This window comes from Diabrotica virgifera, chromosome 4, assembly GCF_917563875.1.
Source record: "Diabrotica virgifera virgifera chromosome 4, PGI_DIABVI_V3a".
Classification (NCBI taxonomy): Eukaryota; Metazoa; Arthropoda; class Insecta; order Coleoptera; family Chrysomelidae; genus Diabrotica; species Diabrotica virgifera.
The window spans coordinates 195,798,803-195,823,611 of NC_065446.1; the positions used below are offsets into that span (position 1 = coordinate 195,798,803).

Genomic DNA, 24,809 nt, shown 5'->3' on the forward strand with positions numbered 1-24,809 from the left:
TAGTAAGAAGAGGAGCCCAAATTTGGAGACCAATGAACGAAAAAGACTTTATTTATTTGATTCCTTTTTGTAAATTTTAAAATTAATTAGTGTTTAATACAATCAAAATTTAACACTTACGCACAAGTTGTACCTACAACGTACAACTTCAGTGAGAAACTGAGATTATTTTGTTATGTACAATTTATTTGCTACGAATAAACTCCATTATTATTATTATTATTATAGTACTATATTTATATAGGGTGTCCAAAATTTTTTTTTGAATTATTAATTAAACAATTATTTAATTAAAAATTTTTTTTTGGACACCCTGTATAATTAATCATGTTAATGTTTATATTACTACATAGGGAATTAAATAACCTTTCAAATGAGCTAGCACTAGACCCCTATTCCCATTTAAAAAAAATAGTCGATTACGTCATCACGCCCAAATGGATTACGTCACTAGTACGATATATATGTCAAAAAATCATAATTTAAAAAACGAATAACTTTTGTATTTTACATTTAATTCTGTAATCTAATTCTGTAAATAAAGCAGTTTACAAGGGTGTCAAAATATAGTGAATAACCCTGTACATTCACTGGGGACGACCGACCGGCTCTGTCCCGTCATACAGCTGACCGACTATAATAACTTTTATGTATATTTAATTTAGAATGTGTGTACTGATTTTCAGCCTTAGTAAATGGATTTAATTACCTTCGTAGGAAAGCAACTTTGATACCCTCTCAGTAACCCCTATTATAAGTTTCGCTTGACCGACCGCAGTATGTTTCTCTACACAATCACAGTAATCAACTGTGAAAAATCTAGCTTAAGTAAATTCAAAGAGATTTTTCAGCGCTGCCTCTTGGACTAAAATAAATAAATAAATAAACTACTAGGATAAAAATAAATACATAAACTAAAGAAAACTAAAGAAAATTCTCATAAATAAAGATATTATATTAAATCATCCTCGAAACAGATTACAGGAGACATCCTGTAATGTGTTTCGAGCTGCCCTAAACACAGTTATTATTACCAATATTATCGCCAACATTCGATAATCGGACAGGGTACTGAAAGAAGAAAGAAGAAGATTTGCAATGGAACTACGTACCTTCTAGTTGTTTTTTATATTTAAAGTTACACTATTAGCAGCAGTAAACACAATTCCTCTATAAACTTCGTTTGACTACAAAACTGCGGGACATAATGTATGTATGAAGGACGACATAAATGTATATGTTACCGGCCAAACCCGATTTCAGGACAAACTAGTTTGGCCTAGTCCAAACTAGTTTGTCCTAATCGCGTTAGGATAAACTAGTATGGCCTAGGCCAAACTAGTTTGTCCTAGGCCAAACTAGTTTGTCCTAGGCCAAACTAGTTTATCCTGATATAAATAGGTACACACACTTCAGGCTAAACTAGTTTGGCCTAGGCCAAACTAGTTTATCCTGATATAAAGACGCACACTTCAGGCCAAACTAATTTATCCTGAAGCGTATGTTTTATATCAGGATAAACGAGTTTAGCCTAGTCTAAACCAATTTAATCTAGTCGAAAGTAATTGATTACAGATTGGTTGCTGATTCAAACGTAAGTTTGGAAGACACTATTAAGAGTTGTAAGACTTTTAAGTATTTAGGGTAAATGATAAACCGAGATGGCACTTGTATAAAAGATATACATAGAAATGAAAATAGTACGGGGAAAACAAGCCACGAACGCACTCCATGGAGTAATATGGAAGAACACTCTAACTAAAGAAAACAAAGAAGGATTTTTCAGGGCATAGTTCTGAATATTACCCTACAAGAGAGGAAGAATGGCCAGTGACAACAATAATACGAAATAAAATACGAACAGTTGAATTGGAGTTTATGAGAAGGTGTCTACAAATTACAAGGTAGGATAGAATAAGAACAGAGGAAATATGAAACAGAATAGAAGTGGAATGCTCAATTACAAAAAAGTTGTGGTAGTAAAAGTAAAGCCCTGAAATGGTACATGCATGTACAAAGAATGCCGGAGCACAGGTGGCCGAAAAGATTACTGGACTGGGACCCGCGGGGAGGAAGACGGAGAGGAAGACTTGCTGTGAAATGGAAAACTCACATAGGAAATGCCATGATAGATAGAGACCTCAGAGATGGCGACTGGGAGAATAGAGTGCTATGGAAGACGAAAACGGCAAACTCATAATGGGAAAAAGCGAAGAAAAAGAAAGTAATTCAGTGAACTAGTACGGCTTAATATAAATTATTAATTGAATAAAATACTTTGTTCTTGGAAAAATAATCATTTTTATTAAAATTATAATTATTCGTAACAAACAAACAATAATATTGAGTTATATTGGCGATCGGACGGACAGACAGCCTAGGTCAAATTTCTCACCCTTAGTACCATCCTTGGATTATAAGCTTTCATTTGACAACTCATTTGTCATTCTACCTGGTATAATGACGGAGGAGTTGAGTTCACGGACAGATAGACAGACGGACGGACAGACGGACGGACGGACAGACGGACGTGGGCAATTCAACGTTTTCACATTTTTTCAAACTTGTGGTGAAAACAATATTAATTCGTACTCGATTTTATTCGTAACTGTATATTTTCTTTTAATTTTTTGAGAAAACATCCTTTTATTTATTATTTTTTATATTATTCAATTATACAAGAATATATTGATTTATAGCATCTATCAATATCTTCATTCGATGTATCATATGATACAATATACGGATGTATAATTTTTTTTGCCATCCCTGTTGGGACGTGATTTGGGACTTCTCCGCATGTAAAAGTCCTTACATGTTCGCTAAATTACTTTCAACTCGGCTAAATTGGTTTATGCCGAATTTATACTCAGCCATTGCCATTGCTGCTGCCGCTGTCGGAAATATTGCCCGAAATACGATATCGACGCGAGTGAGGCCAAACTAGTTTTTCCTGAAATCGGGTTTGGCCGGTAACATATACATGAAGTACAAATCAATTAACGACAGCATTCATAAGGGACAAAAAAACTCTTTGCAATAAAGAGGTTTATCAAAGAGTTAATCCAGAATGGTGGCCAGAAGAAATCGTAGCTAGATACTAAAACAGAGAATTTAAAAAAGTGGTAACAAAAAGGAAAAATGTGATGAGATAGAGAGATGTCTAGGAAGAACAAGAGTTTCACACGCCATAAAGAATTTGAGAAAAGAAGAAAAATATGAATCCTTTTGATTCACCCATTTAGTTACTCTAATCTACGAACGAAACGATGGAATTCGACATTACTGAAAACATCGGAGTGCAGATCGGACCTGTCGCGTCATTCAGTATGGAATTAAAATAGTCGAATATTTTTAAGTTTCATTTTTTTTATTATGCCTATTTTCCAGGTGCATGAGGTTTTGTACCAACTTTAACATATACTTAAATAAAATATAGCCAAATTAGAAATAAAAAACTTACCACCAGCAATCGAACCCAATGCAAATCTGTAAGTACTTTCTAAAATTTGAATAACAACTCCTCTATCTTCCGGGCTCTGAAAACAAAATCATTTCCTATTACTTTAACTATCATGTATATAAAAAATATTGAGTAATTTTTACACCATTGTTTAAATTAACGCATACCGATGACAAACATTTATTTACCTAAAGAAATTTTCTTTAGGTAAACTCTTTAGCTTCTAGAAAATTTAATAAATAAAACTTGTTTAATTGTGTCAGGAGCACATTTTAAAAGATGAAAGATACACCTAAAATAGGTAGCAAGGAAATTATTAAAACAACAATGATCCGACATGTTTATAATAGGAAGAAAATAATAAGAAAATTTGTAAGAATACTATGAAGATGAGAAATAAGAAAGGAATGCCAATAGAATAGTAAGGGAACAAGCAATAGAACCAGTATCTACTTTTGAATATTTGGAAAATATAATAACAGATGATGGGAAAACGTATGTATTACTCATTAAATAATATATTTTTTGGGAAATCAGAAATAGACAACAAAACTAAATTCAGAGTATATACCAGCACAGTTAATCTGATAATGACATATGGGGCTGAAACATGAATTGCGCAAAAGAATCATAAATCGATGATAAACGCGACCAAGATAAAATGCATGATAAGACTTAATAGCTGGAGTTACACAGTTTTAAAGATTTAGAAATGAAGATATAAGGAGAGAGCTGGAGCAAGAATCGGCAATGAGGAAGATCGAAAACAAACAATTGGAAAAAACGAATAAAATCCTTTATAAAAGGTATATATTTAAAAATCCCTAAAAAGGGCTACATCACAGAACTAGTTTTCGATTGGATGACCAATCATCATCAGTGCTTACCTAAAATGAATATAACCTGATAAGATAATGCAAAGTTTTTAAAATTTTGATTACGGTTTAAGAAAAGTTGTAGGTGATCGTAGGCTCACGTGATCTAACATGCTAACCACCAAAATACAATATTATAAAAATATATGGGTAAAAACCCGTAATCCGTCAAGGAAACATACAGTCGGAAAAATGAAAGAATACCCATGAACGATCACATCAATCACTTATTTTGTATTTGCTGTCTTTTTCTATAAATAACAAACGTTTGTTATAGAAAAAGACAGCAAATACAAAAACAGTGATTGATGTGATCGTTCATGGGTATTCTTTCATTTTTCCGAAAGTAGATGAAATATGCGAACTTAAACATGGATATTCAAAATATTCCATGTAATATGCTCTAGGTACGATCTGAGCTCTAATTCCACTTGTTCACATGATGACAGTATGGTGGCAAGTGACGATGACATGTGGACTCTTGAACGATGACATGACAGAAGTGACAGTTCCACAGGAAGTTGAAAATTTAACCTGTCAAAGGACCACACAGAAACCTTATGGGAAATGGCTCTCTGTCAAATGCTCTGAAACTTTGGGTTCTGGTAGTCCTTGATGTGTAGAACAAAAGACTCAGTGGGCGCGTAGCTCCAAAAAAATCATGGTTTTAAGATATAAGCCTCTGAAGTTATAGGTACAGTGAAGACGTTTGAGTTGGAATAAATTCATTTTCTCGAGATTGGGCGACTCTGGAGATAAATCACGAATCAGGTCGATTTTTATTTTTAAATTATAATTTTTTGGCATATATATCATACTAGTGACGTCATCCATCTGGGCGTGATGACGCAATCGATGATTTTTTTAAATGATAATAGGGGTCGTGTGATAGTTCATTTGAAAAGTTATTCAATTCTCTATTCACTAATATAAACATTAACATAATTATTTATACAGGGTGCCCAAAAATGTTTTTAATTAAATTAATTGATACAACAAGAAGAATTTATATAATTTATTTAATTCGAAATACAATTTAACGGTGGTCCAAAAACAGGAAAAAATGTTTATTTGATAAATAAACATTGTTTTTCTCTTAAATTCATTTAATTTAAGCGAAAAGCAATGTTTATTTTTCAAATTAATATTTTTTTCTGTTTTCTGACAGCAGTTTCGAATTAAAGAAATTACATATATACATTCTTCTTTTTGCCTCAATTAAATTAATTAAAAAAAAATTCGGGCACCCTGTATAAATAATTATGTTAATGTTTATATTAGTGAATAGAGAATTGTATAACCTTTCAAATGAGCTATCACACGACCCCTATTCTTATTTAAAAAATCATCGATTGCGTCATCACGCCCAGATGGATGACGTCACCAGTATGATATATATGCCAAAAAATTATAATTTAAAAATAAAAATCGATCTGATTCGTAATTTATCTCCAGAGTCTCCCGTTCTCGAGAAAATGAATTTATTCCAACTCAAACGTCCTCACTGTACCTATAACTTCAGAAGCGTATATCTTAAAACCATGGTTTTTTGAAGCTACACGCCCATTGTGTCTTTTGTTCTACATTTTGACTACCAGAACTCAAAGTTTCAGAGCATTTGACAGAGAGCCATTCCCATAAGGTTTCTGCGGGATCCTTTGAAGACTATGGTGTAAAGCTCGTTAAATTAAGAAAAATAACAACAATCACTCCACTGTGAAAAATAATCAATTAAAATAAAATAAACTAGATGTTGTAGTTATAAAAACGTATTTACGTATGTTCTCAATGGAGATGGTAGCCAAACCACATTACACAAAAATTTTTAGTCGAAAACTAAAATCAGTATATCAAACCCTATTGTCAATAGACCCAGGATTTAGAAAAGCAATTTTGTGTTGATTTAACACATTCGCGGACAAAGCGGCATATGCCGCTCTACTTGCTGGGACAAAGCGCGATATCCCGTCTAATGTTGAGAACGGCCAAAACGCAAAGCGGCTTACCACGCACATTTTTGTACATGAAATACTATTCAAGCACCTTAGGTGTCCCAGCAAATAACATAAAATATTGTGAACTGTCCGTGTCGGTCAGTTTAGCTTTGAAAAATTAGACGTGTGTTAGGCGGCGAGCACGTGGTACTATATCACTTCATTTTTGTTGTTTTTTGTTGGTGTTTTGTTTATTTTGACTAGATTTGTTGGAGAATAATAAAAGTAAGTAATTGTTTTATTACGATTGTGTTATTTAGTAATTTGTATGCTGCTTATCAGTAGTAGAGACAGTAATAAAATGTTGAGGTTATATTTTCGGTAAATATACTATTTTTCGTTTTTACAGAAAATGGATTCTAGAGAAGAAGCAAGGCTTCTTGGACTTATGGATGAAGTGAGCACAGATGAATTTGAAAGTTCTGAATCAGAACCTTATAGCTCTGATGATGATTTACAAGATCCATCATATCAACCCAGTAGTGGTGAAGATTCGTTGGCAAACGAGAATCTGTTTTCAAACGAAAATCACGAAGACAGAGTTGAGCCAGAAAATGACGAAACAGGTAATGATATACAAAATTTGCTAGAGGTGGGCGATATTGGAACTGATAACGAGTGGGATGATATTGCCGCAGATATTCCAGATATTTTGTTTGACGATTCCCAAAGTGGCCTTCATCTTAATTTTGACACAGATACTCCTAAAGCTACAGACTATTTTTTTAAATTTTGGGATCAAGAAATTATGCAGCTAATTCTTGATTCAATGAACAAATACATTGAAATATTGACTAATGTAAATAGGCCCAAGCAAAAATACAGCAGACAAGCATCCATTAGGCCATTTACTATGGAGGAACTTCAATCATACAGGGTCAAATAAAATACCCCTCTGTAAGGAAGTTGTTTTCAATGAATCCACTTTATTATGCACCAGTTTTTCATTACACCCTATCTGGTAGAAGATTTGAAGAAATGCTGCGGTGTTTTAGCTGTGCCTGTAAAGAGGAAACAACAGGAACTGATCCACTGAAAAAAGTCAATCCTCTGCTCGATAAACTATTACTCAATTTTCAAAAAGCTTATTACCCTGCAGAAGAAATGTCACTAGATGAATCATTGCTTCTCTTTCGTGGTCGTCTGAGTTTTCGGGTGTATATCAAAGGAAAAAAAGCGAAATATGGCATTAAGTTCTACGAGCTATGTACAGCAGACGGATACGTATTGAATATAAAAATTTATAAAGGAAAATCCGAAGATGTAGAAGGATTATCTAAAATTGAGTCGTTAGTACTGCAACTTTTGGAACCTTATTTGGATAAAGGCCATCATTTATTCCTTGATAACTTCTACAACAGCATTTTGCTGTCAAAATCCCTTTTGGAAAGAAAAACTCATTCTACTCTTAGACGAAACAGAAAAGGAAATCCAAAAGCTCTTGTAAACACCAATCTAAAGAAAGGAGAACACAAATGGCGAAGAGACGGTAGCATATATATTTCAAAGTGGAAGGATAAAAGGGAAGTACTCTGCATAACAACCAAATATCACCCAAAACTTATAAATGTACAGAACAGGTTTGGAAAGACAGTAATAAAACCTAAGAAGTTGCCAGGTACAATGAGTACATGTCAGGAATAGATAGAAACGATCAAATGGTGAGTTATTATTCTTCTCCACGGAAAACTATCAGGTGGTACAAAAAAGTGATGTTTCACTTACTGGATGTAGCTATATGGAATTCCTACTATGCAATGAAGAAGCACAAAAATGTAAAACTGACCCTTTTGGAATACAGAGAAAATTTGGTAAGAGAATTATTGAACATTCCAGAAGATATGAATGATGGGAGAAAACTGATGCATAAGGGAGCTTTGCACGGCGGAAAACGACCTCGAATGGAAGCGAATATAGTTGTCAACCCTAACAGTGAACAACACTTTCCAGATATAATTCCACACCCTACAGACCCCCGCAAAACTCACCATGTGAGGTGCAAGTGGTGTTTACGAAACAAAAAACGCAAGGAAACCAGATACTTGTGTAAAACGTGTGCCGATAAACCAGCACTTTGCATTGTACCGTGTTTTGAACTGTACCACAAAAATTAAATTTTTTAATATAAGCGTATCTCTGTATTGTATTTTCGTTATAAGGATATTTCTTTATTATTTTTTACAGAAATAAAGATTTAGTTGCATTTACTAATCGAGAGCGGCATGTACCGCTTTGTCCAGTTGCACAACTTTTGTGACATATATGGACATAGCGGCATTTACCGCACCTTGTTTTTTTTTATAAAAAACAACCTAAACATTCTAAAATATTATGAAACTACTTTTTTATGACAGAAAAATAACAAATTTTAAGATTTTTACAAGTGTGTTTTTTGCGACCCCTATAAAAACTAGGTGTCCGCGAACGTGTTAAAGTTATCGAATTTATTTAACTTATTGGTAGCTGTTGGAATTTGTGTAAGTTTAAAAATAGGTCACAGTAGGGGTGACTGAAGTGTAAAAATGTCTTAAATAATCTAGGGGGATATATCATTAAAAAACAAGCTCAGCCTTACGCGACTAATTCCCAAGGACCCCACAGGCTGCCCGGATCCCTAAGGGTTTGAAACCAAACCGCCATAAGATGTAGTTGACAGTAGGGGGAGGAGAGGATGGAATATAAGATGTCTATGAGGAAGTTAATGAGAATGGAACATGAACGGGACCCAGAAAGAAAAATAAGACTTTTTGATTTGGTTTTAATATAGATGGGTGTTATATGTTGTTATATAATGGGACTGGTTGGTAAAAAATTGGACTGGTTTGGCTATATACAACGAATGGAGCAAAAGCGACTAACAAAGAAGGTACGTGAAGCCAAAATGGGAAACAAAAGAACAAAGGGAAGGCTGAAGAAGACATGGATGGATTAGATCCAAGATATAGGTGAAACGAGAGACATGAGTATAGGAGATATGATAGAAATGGATATGAGGTGGAACTTTAGGGTAAGAACAGAACAAGTGGGTCGAGGTGGAGGTGTAGGTCGCGGTGGATGCTACTAGTTAAGTCGCGGTCGATGTCGACAGCACATAGCAAGGAGGTCACCTGCGCTGTCAGTCGAGCTAGAACCACTATCAAGTGAAGTAGTTTAATGAAATTTGAATAACAAAAAGACTGTGCTTTTGCGATGTTGCGCCAGTCAAGTGATGATAGTGATGAAATGTCAGCTGTAAATAACCAGATCCTCCTTCATATTTCAAAAATTTACTGAATTTAATTACTTTAGAAATTCAAACATAAACTGAATGCAAAAAAGGGATTATATGAAAAGTATCAACTCAGATAGCGCAGGTAATGACAACTTGGCTTCGAACGGACCAATCACAGGGAAGCATCCTTGTAGGCCGCCCAGTAGACATCGATGTAAAACAAACTCATTCTAGACGAAGTAGTTTTCAATCCTAATAGTAAATTATTAATATTGAAAATATTAAAAATATTACTAAAAGATTTTTAAATTGAAAACGTATTGGTACACTAAGTTTTCAATTTAAAAATCTTTTAGTAATATTTTTAATATTTTCAATATTAATAATTTACTATTAGGATTGAAAACTACTTCGTCTTTCAATGCCAGATGGCGCTAGCCACCTACTATCATCACTTCAGTTGCAGTGGGTGGGAAAACCTCTCGATGCGAATCAGTTAAAATATGGAGAACAGTGCCTACGTTCCTTCCGATGAAGGCTCCAATAAGAGCCGAAAATCGCGATTCGAGGGACTGGACTGCACTCCGTATTCTAATTGAAAAGTAAGATTGTTTTGCCTTCGCATTGCAACTGAATAAAAATGGTATACATTTTTATTTTAAACTCATTCTATTTTAAAAAGCATCGATGTAAACCTCCTGGATGGCATCGCGCTAAACCTCCACCGCGACTTACCCGCTCTGTTCTCTTCCATTCACTACAATGTCTTTGTTTTACATGGATATCGACATCTACCGCGACCTCCACCTCCACCTTCACCGCGCCCCACTTGTTCTGTTCTTACCCTTACATCCGACTCCCTGAGGGCACTAAGGATTACGAGAAAGAAGTAATAATACTAATACTTACCGAAACAGCGTGGATTTCGGCCAATCGATTCGTAATTTGCTTAAAGTATTGCTCGGGTGCAATGGCGTATAAATCGTTATACACGATCCTCCTAAAAACAATAAAACCATAATTACTTCAAAGGAAAAAGTACTTTTGTAATTTCACAAACCCATCCCAAAAATCCTTATCTTCTTTTGGCAATAATCTGGATTCCACAGGAAGCAGCAGTGTCAAAAAAATTTAAATCAAATACTTCTAATTTGTTTATATACAAAAGATATTTACTTACAATGCCATGTCACAGACTTCTAAAGCATTTCAAATACGTAGATAAAATTATTGTTATGTGTATGTAACAATGGTCAAAAATCAAGAATCAAGGGCATTTTCTATTTAAATAAATATTGTAATATTTGCTATTTGATTATGTAAAGGTAAAACTGATCCCTCAAACATATTTTCTGAACCGTAAAACTTAGTTTTCCGGTAACTGAATAAAGGCACCTGTTCATTGTTGTTACGTCGTCTCTCTGACTTAATCATTAAATAATTACACTTTTATAAAAAAGAACTTTTTATAAAACGTTTTTATTATTAGGACAAAATATAAAATTATAAACTATTCTGTTGTTTCAATTTCTACGTCATAAAAGAATTTTGTAATCGACTTTAAGCTCATATCTTCTTCTTTAGCCTGTTTGCATCTACACCTGGACAAAGGCCTTCCCATGAGTTCTCCATTCTTGTCTGTTTTGTGCTATTTGGTGCCACTTTCTTCCCATTTTTGCTTTGATGTCGTTTAGCCATCGTTTTTGTGGTCTTCCTCTACTACGACTATGCAAGCGTGGTCTCCAATGTACAATGTTTCTCGTCCCTCTTTTGATGTTTTGTTGTGTCCTCATTACATTTGCGCAATTCTTCCAATTACATCTTCCACCTTCGTCCTGCTTTGCACGTCCTCATTTCGTATATGTTCCCTCAGAGATTCTCCTAACATAGCTCGTTCGATCGCGCTGTGTCGTTCTCACTCTATTGGCTGATACATCTGTAAGTATCATGATCTCCATTACATAGGTCATAACTGGTAGAATACAACTGTTGAATACCCTTTTCTTTAGATTTATTGGTATCTTTTGGTTTTTCAAGACATCACTGAGCCTTCCTACTGCTGCCCAAGTTATTCGGATTCTTCTAGTTAGGTATAGTAGTTAGGTATATATACTCTTCGACACTTTCGATCTCACTTCCGAGTCCGAACAGTAGTCTGAATTATATAAAAACGTTTTAAAATGGCACATGGTTGCCATATTGTTAAGAGAATTTTATATAGCATACGGCAAGTAATATCCAATTTAAAAGATCATGCTGTTGGTTTCAACCACACCTACACTATTATGAACTTAAGATATGATAAGCTAACTGGATACAGTATATCTGTTTTATAGACCTGACAAAGGCTCTCGATCGCTCGCATCCAAGTCGAAGACGTACATTTACTGTATAGAAGAAACATAATAATAATAATAGTCTCCCGTTTTATACCGCTCACGTGGCTTTGGGAGTATAGCAGGGTAGTCTGCTATATCTAGGGCCTACGGTATACAAGGAAGGTAACAGGGCCAATGCTACGCTTCAACCGCCTATTATTACCCCTGGTTTTACCCAAGGTACTCATTTTATTCAGGCTGAGTCGACCTGGGGCCTATAAACATTTTAAAAATGTCTAGTTGTTCTTGCCGGCGGTAGGATTTGAACTCCGGACCACCGGCACGCTAGCCTAGCACACTACCACTCGGCTACGCCGGCCCGTATAGAAGAAACATACCAATCAATTATATACAAACCATCGAAAACATCTACTTTCATAATCGAATACAGGCAAAGATAAATGGAAAACTAACGCAGTTTATACCAGTACAAAGCGGAGTCAGACAAGGTAACTCGTTAAGCCCAGTGCTCTTTAATATAATAATGGACGAAATAATAGAAGCAGTACGTAAAGGTCATGGTTACAGAATGGGGAACAAAGAAATCCAAATATTATGTTATGCAGACGACGCCGCATTAATCGCCGAGACAGAAGACGATCTCCAAAGATTAACACACATCTTCAATACAATAGCCAAGAAATACAATATGATAATATCAGCAGAAAAAATCAAATGTACGACAACATCTAAATACCCACTACGATGTAAAATCGAAATTGATGGGAAAATAATAAAGCAGGAAGCAAGGTTTAGATATCTGGGAATAGATATAACCAGTTACAGAGATGTTGAAGAGGAAGTACGACAACAAAGCTTAAAAGCAAGTAAAGCCGCGGGATCTCTTAATAACACAATCTGGAAGAACAAACATCTAACACAAGACACAAAAGCAAGAATCTATAAAGTAGCAATTAGACCTATATTGACATACACGGCGGAGACAAGACCTGACACATCTAAAACGAGAAGACTACTAGAAACAACAGAGATGAAAATACTCCGACGAATATCAGGGGAAAGTCTGTTGGATAGGGAAAGAAGCGAAAACATAAGAAGATCATGCAATGTAGAAGACATAAATGGATGGGTGACAAAACGGAAACAGGAGTGGAACGAATACATTAGTAGAATGGCAGAGGATAGGATAGTACGAATAGCACGAGATAAGTCACGAAATGGACGAAGAAGTATTGGCAGACTAAGAAAAAGATGGTGCGATAACTTAAACAATTTAGGAGGCTAATATTGAAGAAGAAACAGGCTTTAAAGCCTACATACAAGAAGGAAGAAGAAGAAGAAGGATACAGTATGATGGGTGTTGAACAGACGAGACGGCTTAAAAAAACAACAATGGTACCTGCAATAAATTTTGACGCAATAATTTCTTATCTTCTTGTCTGGCCTCACAACTCGGGGTAAGTCTTAACCGCATCTACCATCGCCCTTCATCTTCTACGATCTTGTGCTTCTATTTTCCATCGTTGTACCTCAATCCTAGACAAATTTGCTTCGACATCATGCTTCTATTTTTTGTTGTGAAGGCCTACTGATCTACTATCTGGTCTCCCAAAAAATACTGCTTTTAATACTCTGTTGTCCTCTGATCTTACCACATGTCCTGCCCATCTTATCCAGTTAGTTTTTATATGTCTGATTATGTTTTCATCATACAATCCAGTCAACAATTCAGCATTGAGGCGTCTTTTCCAATAATAGGGTTAAGGATCCTATTGAGACCCGTTCCTAATATGAGACCCCTGTCTCTCGAGTCTTGTAAGTGCTGCAGCCTGGTGAGTGGGGTAAAAACTAAGTCTGGTAGTGTTTCCACTAGGCTGTGAATAAATCGAATATCTGTAATTTAGTATTACCAGTTAGTGAAGTTTTTAAGTTTTTTGCGAGTCAGAAGTTTTTTAATCGGTGTAGCTCAAACTGAATTTTTATTATTAAGGTGAGAGAAAAAAATTACCTTAGTAATTAGTTGATAGCTACTTAAATTGGTTACAGAAACACGCAATTATAGTGGCGTAAAAACCAATCCTAAACTCAAAATACGGACTAAAAAATTCACACGTGGTTGCTCCTAATATGAGACCCTCAAGTGTGCCTAATATGAGATCTCATATTAGGGTAGTGTAATGATTTGAGTATAATATAAAATACTAGGTTGTTCAATAAGTTTTGCGGTTCGATAAGAGAGGGCGTTGCTACTAGCCTAATTTTTTTATGTTGGTACACTATTCTTATCAACGTATGTGAAGTTTTATTTCAATCTGCCAATTCATTATTTTTTTAGAAGCCATTTAGTATCGATGGGTCACAGTATTTTTACAATGGAAACAATCAAATATCGTGCAGTGATTGAATTTTTATTTTTGGAAGGTTTAAAATCAAAGGAAATTTATGAACGAATGTTGAAAGTGTATAAGGACTCTTCATCTTAAATTATTACAGCAGAAAGTGACTTGCTCAATTTAAACGTGGTCGTTCAAGCCTTGAAGACGATCCGAGTCAAGAACGCCCAAAAACAGCAACAACACCAGAAATCGTAGAAAAAACACAGGATATGGCATTGGAAACTCGTCGAGTAACTGAAAGTGATTTAGTAGAATTCCTAGGAATTACATTGGGCAGTACAAGCAATATTTTGGCCGAAGTATTGGGTTTCAAAAAGCTGTGGTCACAATGGGTGCCGCATTTAGTAACAACGGAACACAAACACATTCGAATGTGACTTTCTCAGCAATCTTTAGGGCGTTTTCGAAAGTATAAAGTAGATTTTGTGTGTCCGCTCATCACAATGGATGAGACTTGGTCTATCACCATGATCCTGAATCAAAACAAGAGGTTAAAGAGTGGTAGAATCTGGTTTTTCGGCTCCAAAACGAGTTTGTGTCCAGAAATTGGCTAAAAAGATTTTAGCATCATTTTTTGGGATGTTAGAGGATTTGTTTTTGTTGATTACTTGCAAACTGACCAAACAATAAATTCTGGATATTATTGTAACCTTTTAGACAGACCGAAGGAAAAAAATCTTGAAAAAAACCCGGTTTGCAAAAGAAAAAAATCCTTTTTCATCAGAACAATGCACCGCGTCATATGAGCATTATACCAATGGCTAAGATCGATGAAGTATAGTTCGAATTGTTGGAACATCCACAGGATTAATCAGATTTGGTTCCTAGCGAATTCCATTTGTTTCAATACTTAAAAAAATTTATGCGTGGAAAGCGTTTTTCATCAAATTATGAGTATATAAAAGCTGTGCAAGCATATTGTGCAGCCCTTCCTAATTCTTCCTGAGGGATGGAATTTATAAATTGAATTCTCATTAAGGGGGAAGTCTACTGTGACAAGGGAAAAACAGGCCGATTTTCCGGATTTTTTTTCTAACAAAATATGACTGGTACCTACATTAAATTAAATTAAACAGTAATCTTTATTATATATTCAGTATTTGTAAAAAAAATTTCTAGTCGAAATATTCAAAATTGCCGTTGTGGCACTCGTTCAAGCGCAGGTCCGTTTTTTTAGGTGCCCAAACGGTGTACATGAAATCTCACGTCTGGGTGATCTGAAACAAAAAACAAAATATGGTTATCATCTACATAGTATTGACTCTCGTCTGACGGAGGATTTTGTCGATAAAAAATTTTGGTCCGAAAAAAAAAATTCTTGAAATTATTTTCTATTTTTTTTGCCCAAATTTGATGTTATTATTGTTGTTTATAACAATTAAATAAAAAACGATATCAAAAAAATTCTCCGGCAGACGAGAGTCAATACTATATAGATGATAACCATATTTTGTTTTTTTGTTTCAGATCACCCAGACGTGAAACCGTTTGGGCATCTAAAAAAACGGACCAGCGCTTGAAGGAGTGCACGACGGCAATTTTGAATATTTCGAATTGGAAATTTTTTTACAAATACTGAATATATAATAAAGATGACGGTTTAATTTAATGTACGAGTCATATTTTGTCAGAAAAAAAATCCGGAAAATCGGCCTGTTTTTTCCTTGTCACAGTATACTTCCCCCTTAAAACAAGTGTATTAATGTTCAGGAAGACTATACTGAATAATAAAGTGAATTTCAAGTCATAAAATTGTGTTTTTCTTATCGAACCGCAAAACTTATTGAACAACCTAGTAGTAACGAAAGATATTTTATTTATTTAGTGTTTTAGTATTTTATTTCTAATCCCTACATGAAAATAACAACTATTAGAACTGTGGTAAATTTAGGGGTGCTTATTTAGGGGTGCTTATTATGAGACTAACTTTTTCTTAAAAAATATCGCCCCGGAACCCCCCTTTTCATCCCTTTAAAGGTGGTAATTTGTGGTTTTTGCGAAACGTAGTCCTTCCTGTACGTTTTGCAAAAAATTCACTTAATAGTAAAATGAAGAGGACTATATTTCCTACTATTTATTTCGAGACAGCATATGTCTATCACACACCATTTAGCGGGGATGGCGCCCCTAAGTTGACAAATTTTTAAAAAAGATCTTTTAAAAAAATATTTTTCCATAACGGTACTGAAAATTAAGAAGAAACCCTGCGGCAATTAATCACAAATAAGTGGCAGATTTTTTGGTATAGGTTTTATTTAAGGGCAATTGCAAATTTTGTAAGTACAGGGTGTTACATTTTATAAAACCCCTTTTTATACCATCTGAACCCCCTTTGCTAGAGTAAAAAAACTTTCAGCGATTATCCATGTGCAGATGTTAATTATTACAAATTTCTATAATGTACCCCCATTTTTTTTCCGGAACCAACCCAAAAAAGGAGAATTAATAAAGAAAGTGATTTTCTTGGAAACCTTCACACACCATGCCCTTCATTAAAATGCTTCATATTCATTTTGTGCACGTTCTTATTACCCATGCATGGACACTAAAAGCGATTTCTTGATGCAACCCCTGTAGCAAAAAAAATAAATAAAGGGGGGGTTGAAAAAAATATTTTTTTTTTGCTTTTTGGCCCATATGGACAGATGCTCCATCAATAGCGTTTTTCATAAATATATGTGATTACTTTAACATCCCTGCGGAAACTACCCCTATCCCGTGGAGAGCATATGTTTTTACGATTTTCTCATTACCTATGCATTTTTTTTAAAACAAAACTTATACAGAATTAAGGACCACTATTTTCTCTACAAATAAGGTCCTATGCATTTTTTTCGTATAAGTAATCGTTACGGCACAGTGGCGCCGTAAACCTCAGAAATGCTTTGGCGGGCTCCAGTTTTTGTCTTCTTTTCGTCACCTATTCATTTTATTGATAACATACTTATGGAAAACAAAAGAACACACTGTCTGCTACGACCTATGCATATTTTATTTTCTTTGCACCCTAAAGCCACAGTGGTGGCCCAAAATCAATTTTTGATTATTTTCTTTATGAATTCTCCTTTTTTTTTGGGTGGTTCCGGGGAAAATATGGGGGTGTATTATACAAATTTGTAAATAACACCAGTACATGGATAATCGCTAAAAGTTTTTTTACTCTAGCATAGGCGGTTCATATGATATAAAAAGGGGATCTTTAAAATGTAACACCCTGTATTTAAAAAATTTGCAATTGCCCTTAAATGAAACCTATACCAAAAAATCAGCCACTTATTTGTGATTAATTACCGCAGGGTTTCTTCTTAATTTTTATTACAGTTAGGGAAAAATTTTTTTTAAAACATCTTTTTTAAAAATGTCAACTTTGGGGCGCCACCCCCGCTAAACGGTGGGTGATAGACATATGCTGTCAGGAAATAAATAGTAGGAAATATAGTCCTCTACATTTTACTATTAAGTAAAGTTTTTTCGAAACGTACAGGAAGGGCTACGTTTCGCAAAAACTACAATTTACCCCCTTTAAAGGGATGAAAAGGGGGTTCCGGGGCGAATTTTTTTAAGAAAATATTAGTCACCTTGATCCCTTGATCCTAATTTTTAAACCTCAAGATGTTCAACGGCAAAATATTAAATAAAATCAGATACGTACCCTGTTTGATGAAGAACGTCACACAATTGGAACAATATGTCGACTTCTAAGGGCGTCATTTGTGACATAGCCTGGGCTGAATGCATAAATTCCTCCTTGCTGACTTCTTGTGTTCTATGACCGTTGGTGACATTAAGGTAAATGCGTTTGACCAATTCCATATTATTTAATAAGGAGTTAAATGCAATAAAATATGGAAAACTTACTCGACTACCTCCTTGTGATATTGTCGCTGCCTAAAATTAAATACAAAAAAATAAGAATAAAAACATAAGGCTAGTGTTGGAAAATTCTCGAGAATGAAAAATCAGATAATATTCTCGAGAATATTCTCGATATGGAGAATTTTCTGAAAATGAACCCTATGACGCACTTCGGGACTTAAGGATATTGTTGAAGATGAAATAGGGTATTAAAAATCATGAAATTATATACAAAATTATGAGAGTAAGCAACAGTGTTATTTATATATAAAAAAAATACAAAAACAACACAGAACACAAAATTTATTTGATAAAAAAAGGAAAGTTTCTTCTTAACAACCAATAATGCAAGTAATGGATGTGGTTATTTAATCAGAAAAACATGAGCCCTAAAATTTTCAGAATCTATTTCTATCATTAGTTCATCCTGGTCATCTACATTCTGCATTTAAATGTACTGATGAGAAGTTGTGGGATTTTATTTTTCATGAGTCGCCAGCTCAGTCATGGATTGGTCTACGTCTAAAGGGGCATTTAGACGGGCTAGTTTTTGAAGCAATATGTTGCCGAAAATATATGATATGTATGTTTCTGGCAACGTTACAGCCATCTAATGAAAATATCGCCGTTTGGCTGAGCCATATGGCCGAAATCTTACTGGTATTTGAATACTATTGCAGTGCCTGATGCGTTGTTGATAAAGTCGAACTGCTGTGGAAAATTTTGCATGTTGCTCTGTGTTTCCTCTTTATTTCCTGTACTCTGTTGAAATTTAATTTGGTTTTGTCAAAACATACAAAGAAAAGATAATACGTGGTCAAATGAAATCACAATAAGGTTTATTAATGCAGTACACTTACATCCAGAGTTGTGGAACTTGGCATACTTCTGGAACTATGAGACAAATGGAAGAGTAGTGCACGCTGAATAAATACAATAAACTAAAACTCTTAGTATATACAGCGTGTCTACTTAAGTTGGAAACATATGGGAAACTTTTTTATTATTAATTTTACGAAAAAAAGTTATTCTTTATAAAAAGTTCTGCATACCCCAAAACCTAAGATTCAATCATCAGATATAAAATTTTCTCAATATTATACGAGGTATGTCAAAAAATATGAATTTCGGTCAAGGGTAAAGTACCTTTATTTCTCTCAATATCGAAAATTCTTCTAGAAAATTCTGATAAAAAGTTGTTTGAAATTAAAAACTAAGATCAAATATGCAATTACATGCTTCTAATTGAAAAAAAAATTTTTTCTTAAATTTATGGTTACCCAACATCGTTTTTAATTATTACAAATATGATAACTCGTTTATTATTCATTTTACGAAAAAAAGTTATTCTTCATAAAAAGCTTTGCATGGTCTAAAATCTAAGACACAACCATGATATATCAACTTTTATTAATTTTATACGAGGTGTGTCAAAAAATATGAAATTCGCTCAAGATTATAGTACCTTTATATTTCACAATATTTCAATTAGAAGGATGTTATTGCATATTGAAACATAGTTTTTAATTCTAAACAACTTTGTTAATAACCGTCTTCGATATTGTGAAAAATAAAGGTACTTTACTCTTGAGTGAAATTCATATTTTTTGAAATACCTCGTATAAAATTAATAAAATGTGATATCTGATGGTTGCATCTTTGGTCTTAGGACATACAGAGCTTTTTATAAAGAATACCATTTTTTCGTAAAAGTAATAATAAAAGAGTTATCGTATATGAAATAAATAAAAACAAAGTTAGTATCAATATATTTGAGAAAAATTTGGAAAATATTTTTTTCCAATTAGAAGCATGTAATTGCATATTTGATCTTAGTTTATATTTCCAAACAACTTTTCATAATAAGAATTTTCAATATTGAGAGAAATAAAGGTACTTTACTCTTGAACGAAGTTCATATTTTTTGACATATCTCGTATATTTAAAAAATTTGATATCTGATAATTGAATCTTAGGTTTTAGAGCATGCAGAACTTTTTGTAAAGAATAACTTTTTTTCGTAAAATGCATAACAAAAAAGTTTCCCATATGTTTCCAACTTAAGTAGACACACTGTATAAATAACAATTGCTAATCTTGTTGAGATGGGTATTGCGTTTCTCATGTTTGATCTTTCTTCTCTATTCTTGGCCCTATCATATATTTATTAATAGTTCGAAATCACTTTTTGACATTCTTGTAAAATTCTTAAACAAATAATTGTCTACGATTATTTCCATAATTACTCATTGTTTCGCGTTTACTTAGAAAAGCCGTATCCACATTTTCCATTTTTCTTTTTTATGTATCGTCTTAGCACGATTAAGGACGGAATAACTGTCAAGAGAATATTCTCGAGAACGAGAATATTCTGGCCGAGAATATTCTCTTCTTACATCACTACATAAGGTATCCAAAATAGTAACTACTTTTGACTATTGATGATGTAACGAACGGTACACTGACGCCGGGTATGGAGAGCGTAGCGCACTACTTGATGAGATTCAGAGGATGGTCTAAAACGGAAATGTCACATCAAAGTGATCATTTAATAGAACAAAAATAATAGTTTAGGCTGAAATATTAGGTAGAAAATAAGGTAGGGTCTATTAAGAATTTTTTCATTATTTGAAAAGTGGACCTAGCATACTCTATATGAGCACGTATTTCGACCTCTTGGTCAAGATCGTTTGTTATCCAGTAACCAAGATACTGGAATCGTTGTACGGGTTCTATCTGTTTATTATAATATTAATGTCGGCATTTGGTGCACGTGTAACAGCCATTACTTTTGTTTTATTTGTGTTTATATTCAGCCTCAAGCTATCTCCCTCTCTGGTTGTGACATTCAAAAGTTGTTGCAAACCCTCAGAACTGTCTGCACGAATAACGGTATCGTCTGCGTATCTTAAGTTGTTTACGTATTCTCCGTTGATTTTTATTCCTTCAGTATTTTCGAGAGCATTTTGAAATATTTTTATGCAAGAAAAACTTATTATGCAGGGCAAAATTCAGTATGTACTGTAACGGTCCGAAAGTCATTATCATTTTTGCTTCACCCTGTATATTTAAAATCATGTTTGTCTTTCAGAGATATTGTCGGGTTCTCACAGATCTATGGTATTACGTAATTCGTTCTCGATTCTCATGGATATTCATATCTCTTTTTCATCTGAGGAACCTTGATATGTTTTTTTATCTTATACCGTCAAAAGAATTGGAGTAATAAATTCTTTTCTGATGTGTTTCTGGCGACCGAAATATGATGTTTTGGAGTTGGTTTGTTTATATAGTGCATACCGTTGTAGAGATAAGTGGTTCTGAGTGTTACCAACGCACAGTGGTTCCAAATGCTGAAAACGTGGTCATGAGGCGAAAAAAGGAGTCCCTATTTAGGGATTTTCATGTTTAGAGTTGTTTTCTCATACTATCGTAGAGTCCTAATACGCAGGTATGAGGATCAGACTGGATGTATTCTGGTTCACAACTCAGGAACAAGTGGACCATGTCCGGGGTTATTTTGGCCGGCAGAGAAAGTGAAAAAGAACTCGTATATTGAAAACGCTGTAAAACGTTTTGTAGTTTATCAATTTTATCGCTGTAAAGCACATTCTTGTTTTTTAAGTATGTAGTAATGTAAGATGTAACTTAAATCAACATTTATTAACAATAAATGCCTTAAATTTGTTAATGCATAAATAGTGAAATTATACTTGAAATAATTAAAAATTTGTAAAGATGCATTCCAAAAGTAGAAAATTCTGCATAATTCTGCGACTAATGTTTATTAATCTTAAAATATATAGTAAGGAGATACAGAATCACTTTGGTTTAGCTGCCTATAACTGCCTATGCATTGCTGGCAGTTGTTTGAATAAAAAAGTGGGAAATGACGCATATTACATGATTCTGGCGATTGTTGAGTATGTATGGGCAATTGTACATAAATAATAGCTTCTGAATATTGTACTTCATAATGAAAATGTATTGGTAATCAGCAGTTTCAAAAATCCGTTATAGTATAACATTTTAAACAAAAATGCGGCTAAAATAAAATTTTCGAATTTCTTTCGTCCATATTGGATCCGCCATTTTGTTTTAAAAAAAAGTAATGTTAGATTTGTAATCAGCTACCTTAACCTACCATATTTGTCAAAAAATTTTCCTTTTTGATTGATATTTTCAATTTCTTTCCGCCATGTTGGATCCGCCATTTTGTTTTTCAGAAAAAATAATGCCAGATTCGTAATCAGCGATGCCAAAAACCCTTAAGCACGAAAGTAATTCCAATATGTATAAACAATATACGCTTTTAAAGGTCCATGACCACGTTTTCGGCATTTGGAAACGGTTCCAAGTCTTTTTTTTCTGAATTGGCGTTATCCGTGAGAAGAAGATCGTAGGAACTACTAAAATCGGTTTTGTTTATTTTCTTGGTGGTTGGATGAGCTGTTTCTGGTATACGCCAGAGGGTTTAACCCAGAGCGTAATTTGCATCGTAGGAACTACTAAAATCGGTTTTGTTTATTTTCTTGGTGATTGGATGAGCTGTTTCTGGTATACGCCAGAGGGTTTAACCCAGAGCGTAATTTGCAATTTCCTATTAGTTAATATTTTGATTAAATGAGTGTTTTAAGTCTGTAATTGGTCGTTGAGGTTATTGATGGGGAAGATCGAATGAGTTTTGGAAGGGCGTTGAATTTTTGAGGACTGAGTCGGGAGGATCGAAAAAGTCAGTTACGTTTTAGCCGTCAAGCAGTTACGTTTGAGCTGTAGAGAAGTTTAGTTTGAGCCGTTGAAGATTAAGATGTAGTTGAATTTGAGTTTCTTCGGCCGGCTGGCGAATGCTTGTAGCTTAGCTCAGCCCGGCATACAACGTGTACTCCGGCATTTTCGCTACTGTTAGGCGGATGTCGATATGTATTCTTATACCACTATTGGTATAAATTTTTCTTACATGTAGGCAGGAGTTAGAAGTTTTTTTGTGTTAGCAGTTTCTGACATCATAGTTAAAGCATGGAGTTGCTTTTATAATTTTTTTGGTCCCGTTTAATATACTAAAGGACTAATGAGTTCTTCAATATTTTTGTTCGAGTAGTGCCGATTTGTTTTAAGAAATAAATGCTGAATTTTTCTATAAACTATGGAAACAACCATTCATTGATGTAATTTTAATGTATCTTTTCCTTTGTAAAGTGACATTTAGTGAAGTGTAACAGTGCCTTGGACTTTTGAAAACCAACTACGAGAAAATACAGGACTACGATGTACAAGGTACTATTTTTTTATGTAAGCTTTTCATTTTCTTTTTGGTAAACATGATCTCTCTTTAAAATAAAAATGTATACCATTTTTATTCAGTTGCAATGCGAAGGCAAAACAATCTTACTTTTCAATTAGAATACGGAGTGCAGTCCAGTCCCTTGAATCGCGATTTTCGGCTTATTGGAGCCTTCATCGGAAAGAACGTAGGCACTGTTCTCCATATTTTAACTGATTCGCATCGAGAGGTTTTCCCACCCACCGCAACTGAAGTGATGATAGTAGGTGGCTAGCGCCATCTGGCGCTATGATCTCTCTTTGTAAATCCGTAAGAGATAATAGTTCTTTTTAATTTCATTTTGTTTCAATAAAAAATGTTTGATTCATTGCAAAATATTATTTTATTATTGTCTTTTCCCTTTTCTCTTGTTTCGTAAGAACAACAAAGATTTGCTGAGTAGAGACACATAAGGTAAGTCACGCCATATTTGCTTTCATATAAAAGTATTTTGTATATTTGGTACTGACTAGGTTTGTGTTTAATTTTTGATTTAGCTCTCTTTCCTTTAATATTTCTATTTTTGTATATTTATGGTTCCCACAAGGAAACCAGTGGCGCCCAATATTTTATTTCTTTTTATTTGATATTCTTATTTGATTTTTCTATTTTTTTTATTCCTAAGCTAATAAGAGAATATTAATAACATCCCGTTAAGAACCACGCCATATCTCTTCCGTTACTGAGCAACCGAGGACATGTTCTTCAAATTGTGTAACACGTTTACATCCCCTTATATGACATATCAACATCTTGTCAAATTCTATTTTCCATTATTCCTACAGGGTGAATTTCGTCGTTATATATATTCTTGGTCTTGGCGCCCACCGTGTTTGGGCATTACATATATTTTTGTCGCGGTAACGTGTTAATAGTGTTATAGTACGTATGTACTGTAAATGCAGCAGTGCAGAACTATTTAGAGCGGAAGTTAACAGGGTACGCATAGCCATGATGATTTCCAACCTTCACTAAAAGATGGAACTTGAAGAAGATGTGTACATTTTGTATTCACATTTACACATAAATGTATGGTTTATATGTATTCTAAAAATACATAAACGGTTTCTTTATAATTGTAGAGTAGCGGGGCAAAGTGATCTAAGTGCCAAAAAACATTTTATTGGGAAAACACAAAAAACCGTTTTTGAATCAAATTTATTGTCGTAAATCGTTTATTTAAAAATAAAAACTGTTAAATTAAGTCATTTTAAATATTAAACATGCTTCAAATATAACACATATTACAAAAAATGAAAATGATAAGTGCTTAAACTGTCAAAATGTTTAAAAAATATTGTTTATTGTCATCATCGAGAAATTGCAACATTGCAGTAATGTCTTTCTTTTTAGATT

At 34.1% G+C, this 24,809-nt stretch overlaps 1 protein-coding gene across 4 annotated transcripts in view; it reads right to left on the reverse strand.

The window, feature by feature from the left end:
- The window catches only part of LOC126883281 (calcium-binding mitochondrial carrier protein Aralar1), a 143,817-nt gene that overhangs the window by 54,555 nt on the left and 64,453 nt on the right, over positions 1-24,809 (reverse strand). For 3 of the 4 annotated variants that reach the window (XM_050648620.1, XM_050648621.1, XM_050648622.1), the window contains exons 4-7: positions 17,931-18,166; positions 10,604-10,639; positions 10,453-10,543; positions 3,464-3,539 (exon numbers count right to left, since the gene is read on the reverse strand). In XM_050648620.1, the coding sequence (XP_050504577.1) occupies positions 3,464-3,539; positions 10,453-10,543; positions 10,604-10,639; positions 17,931-18,166 (439 nt within the window). The remainder of the gene's footprint in view (positions 1-3,463; positions 3,540-10,452; positions 10,544-10,603; positions 10,640-17,930; positions 18,167-24,809) is intronic. The other variant, XM_050648623.1, reaches the window with a different exon arrangement.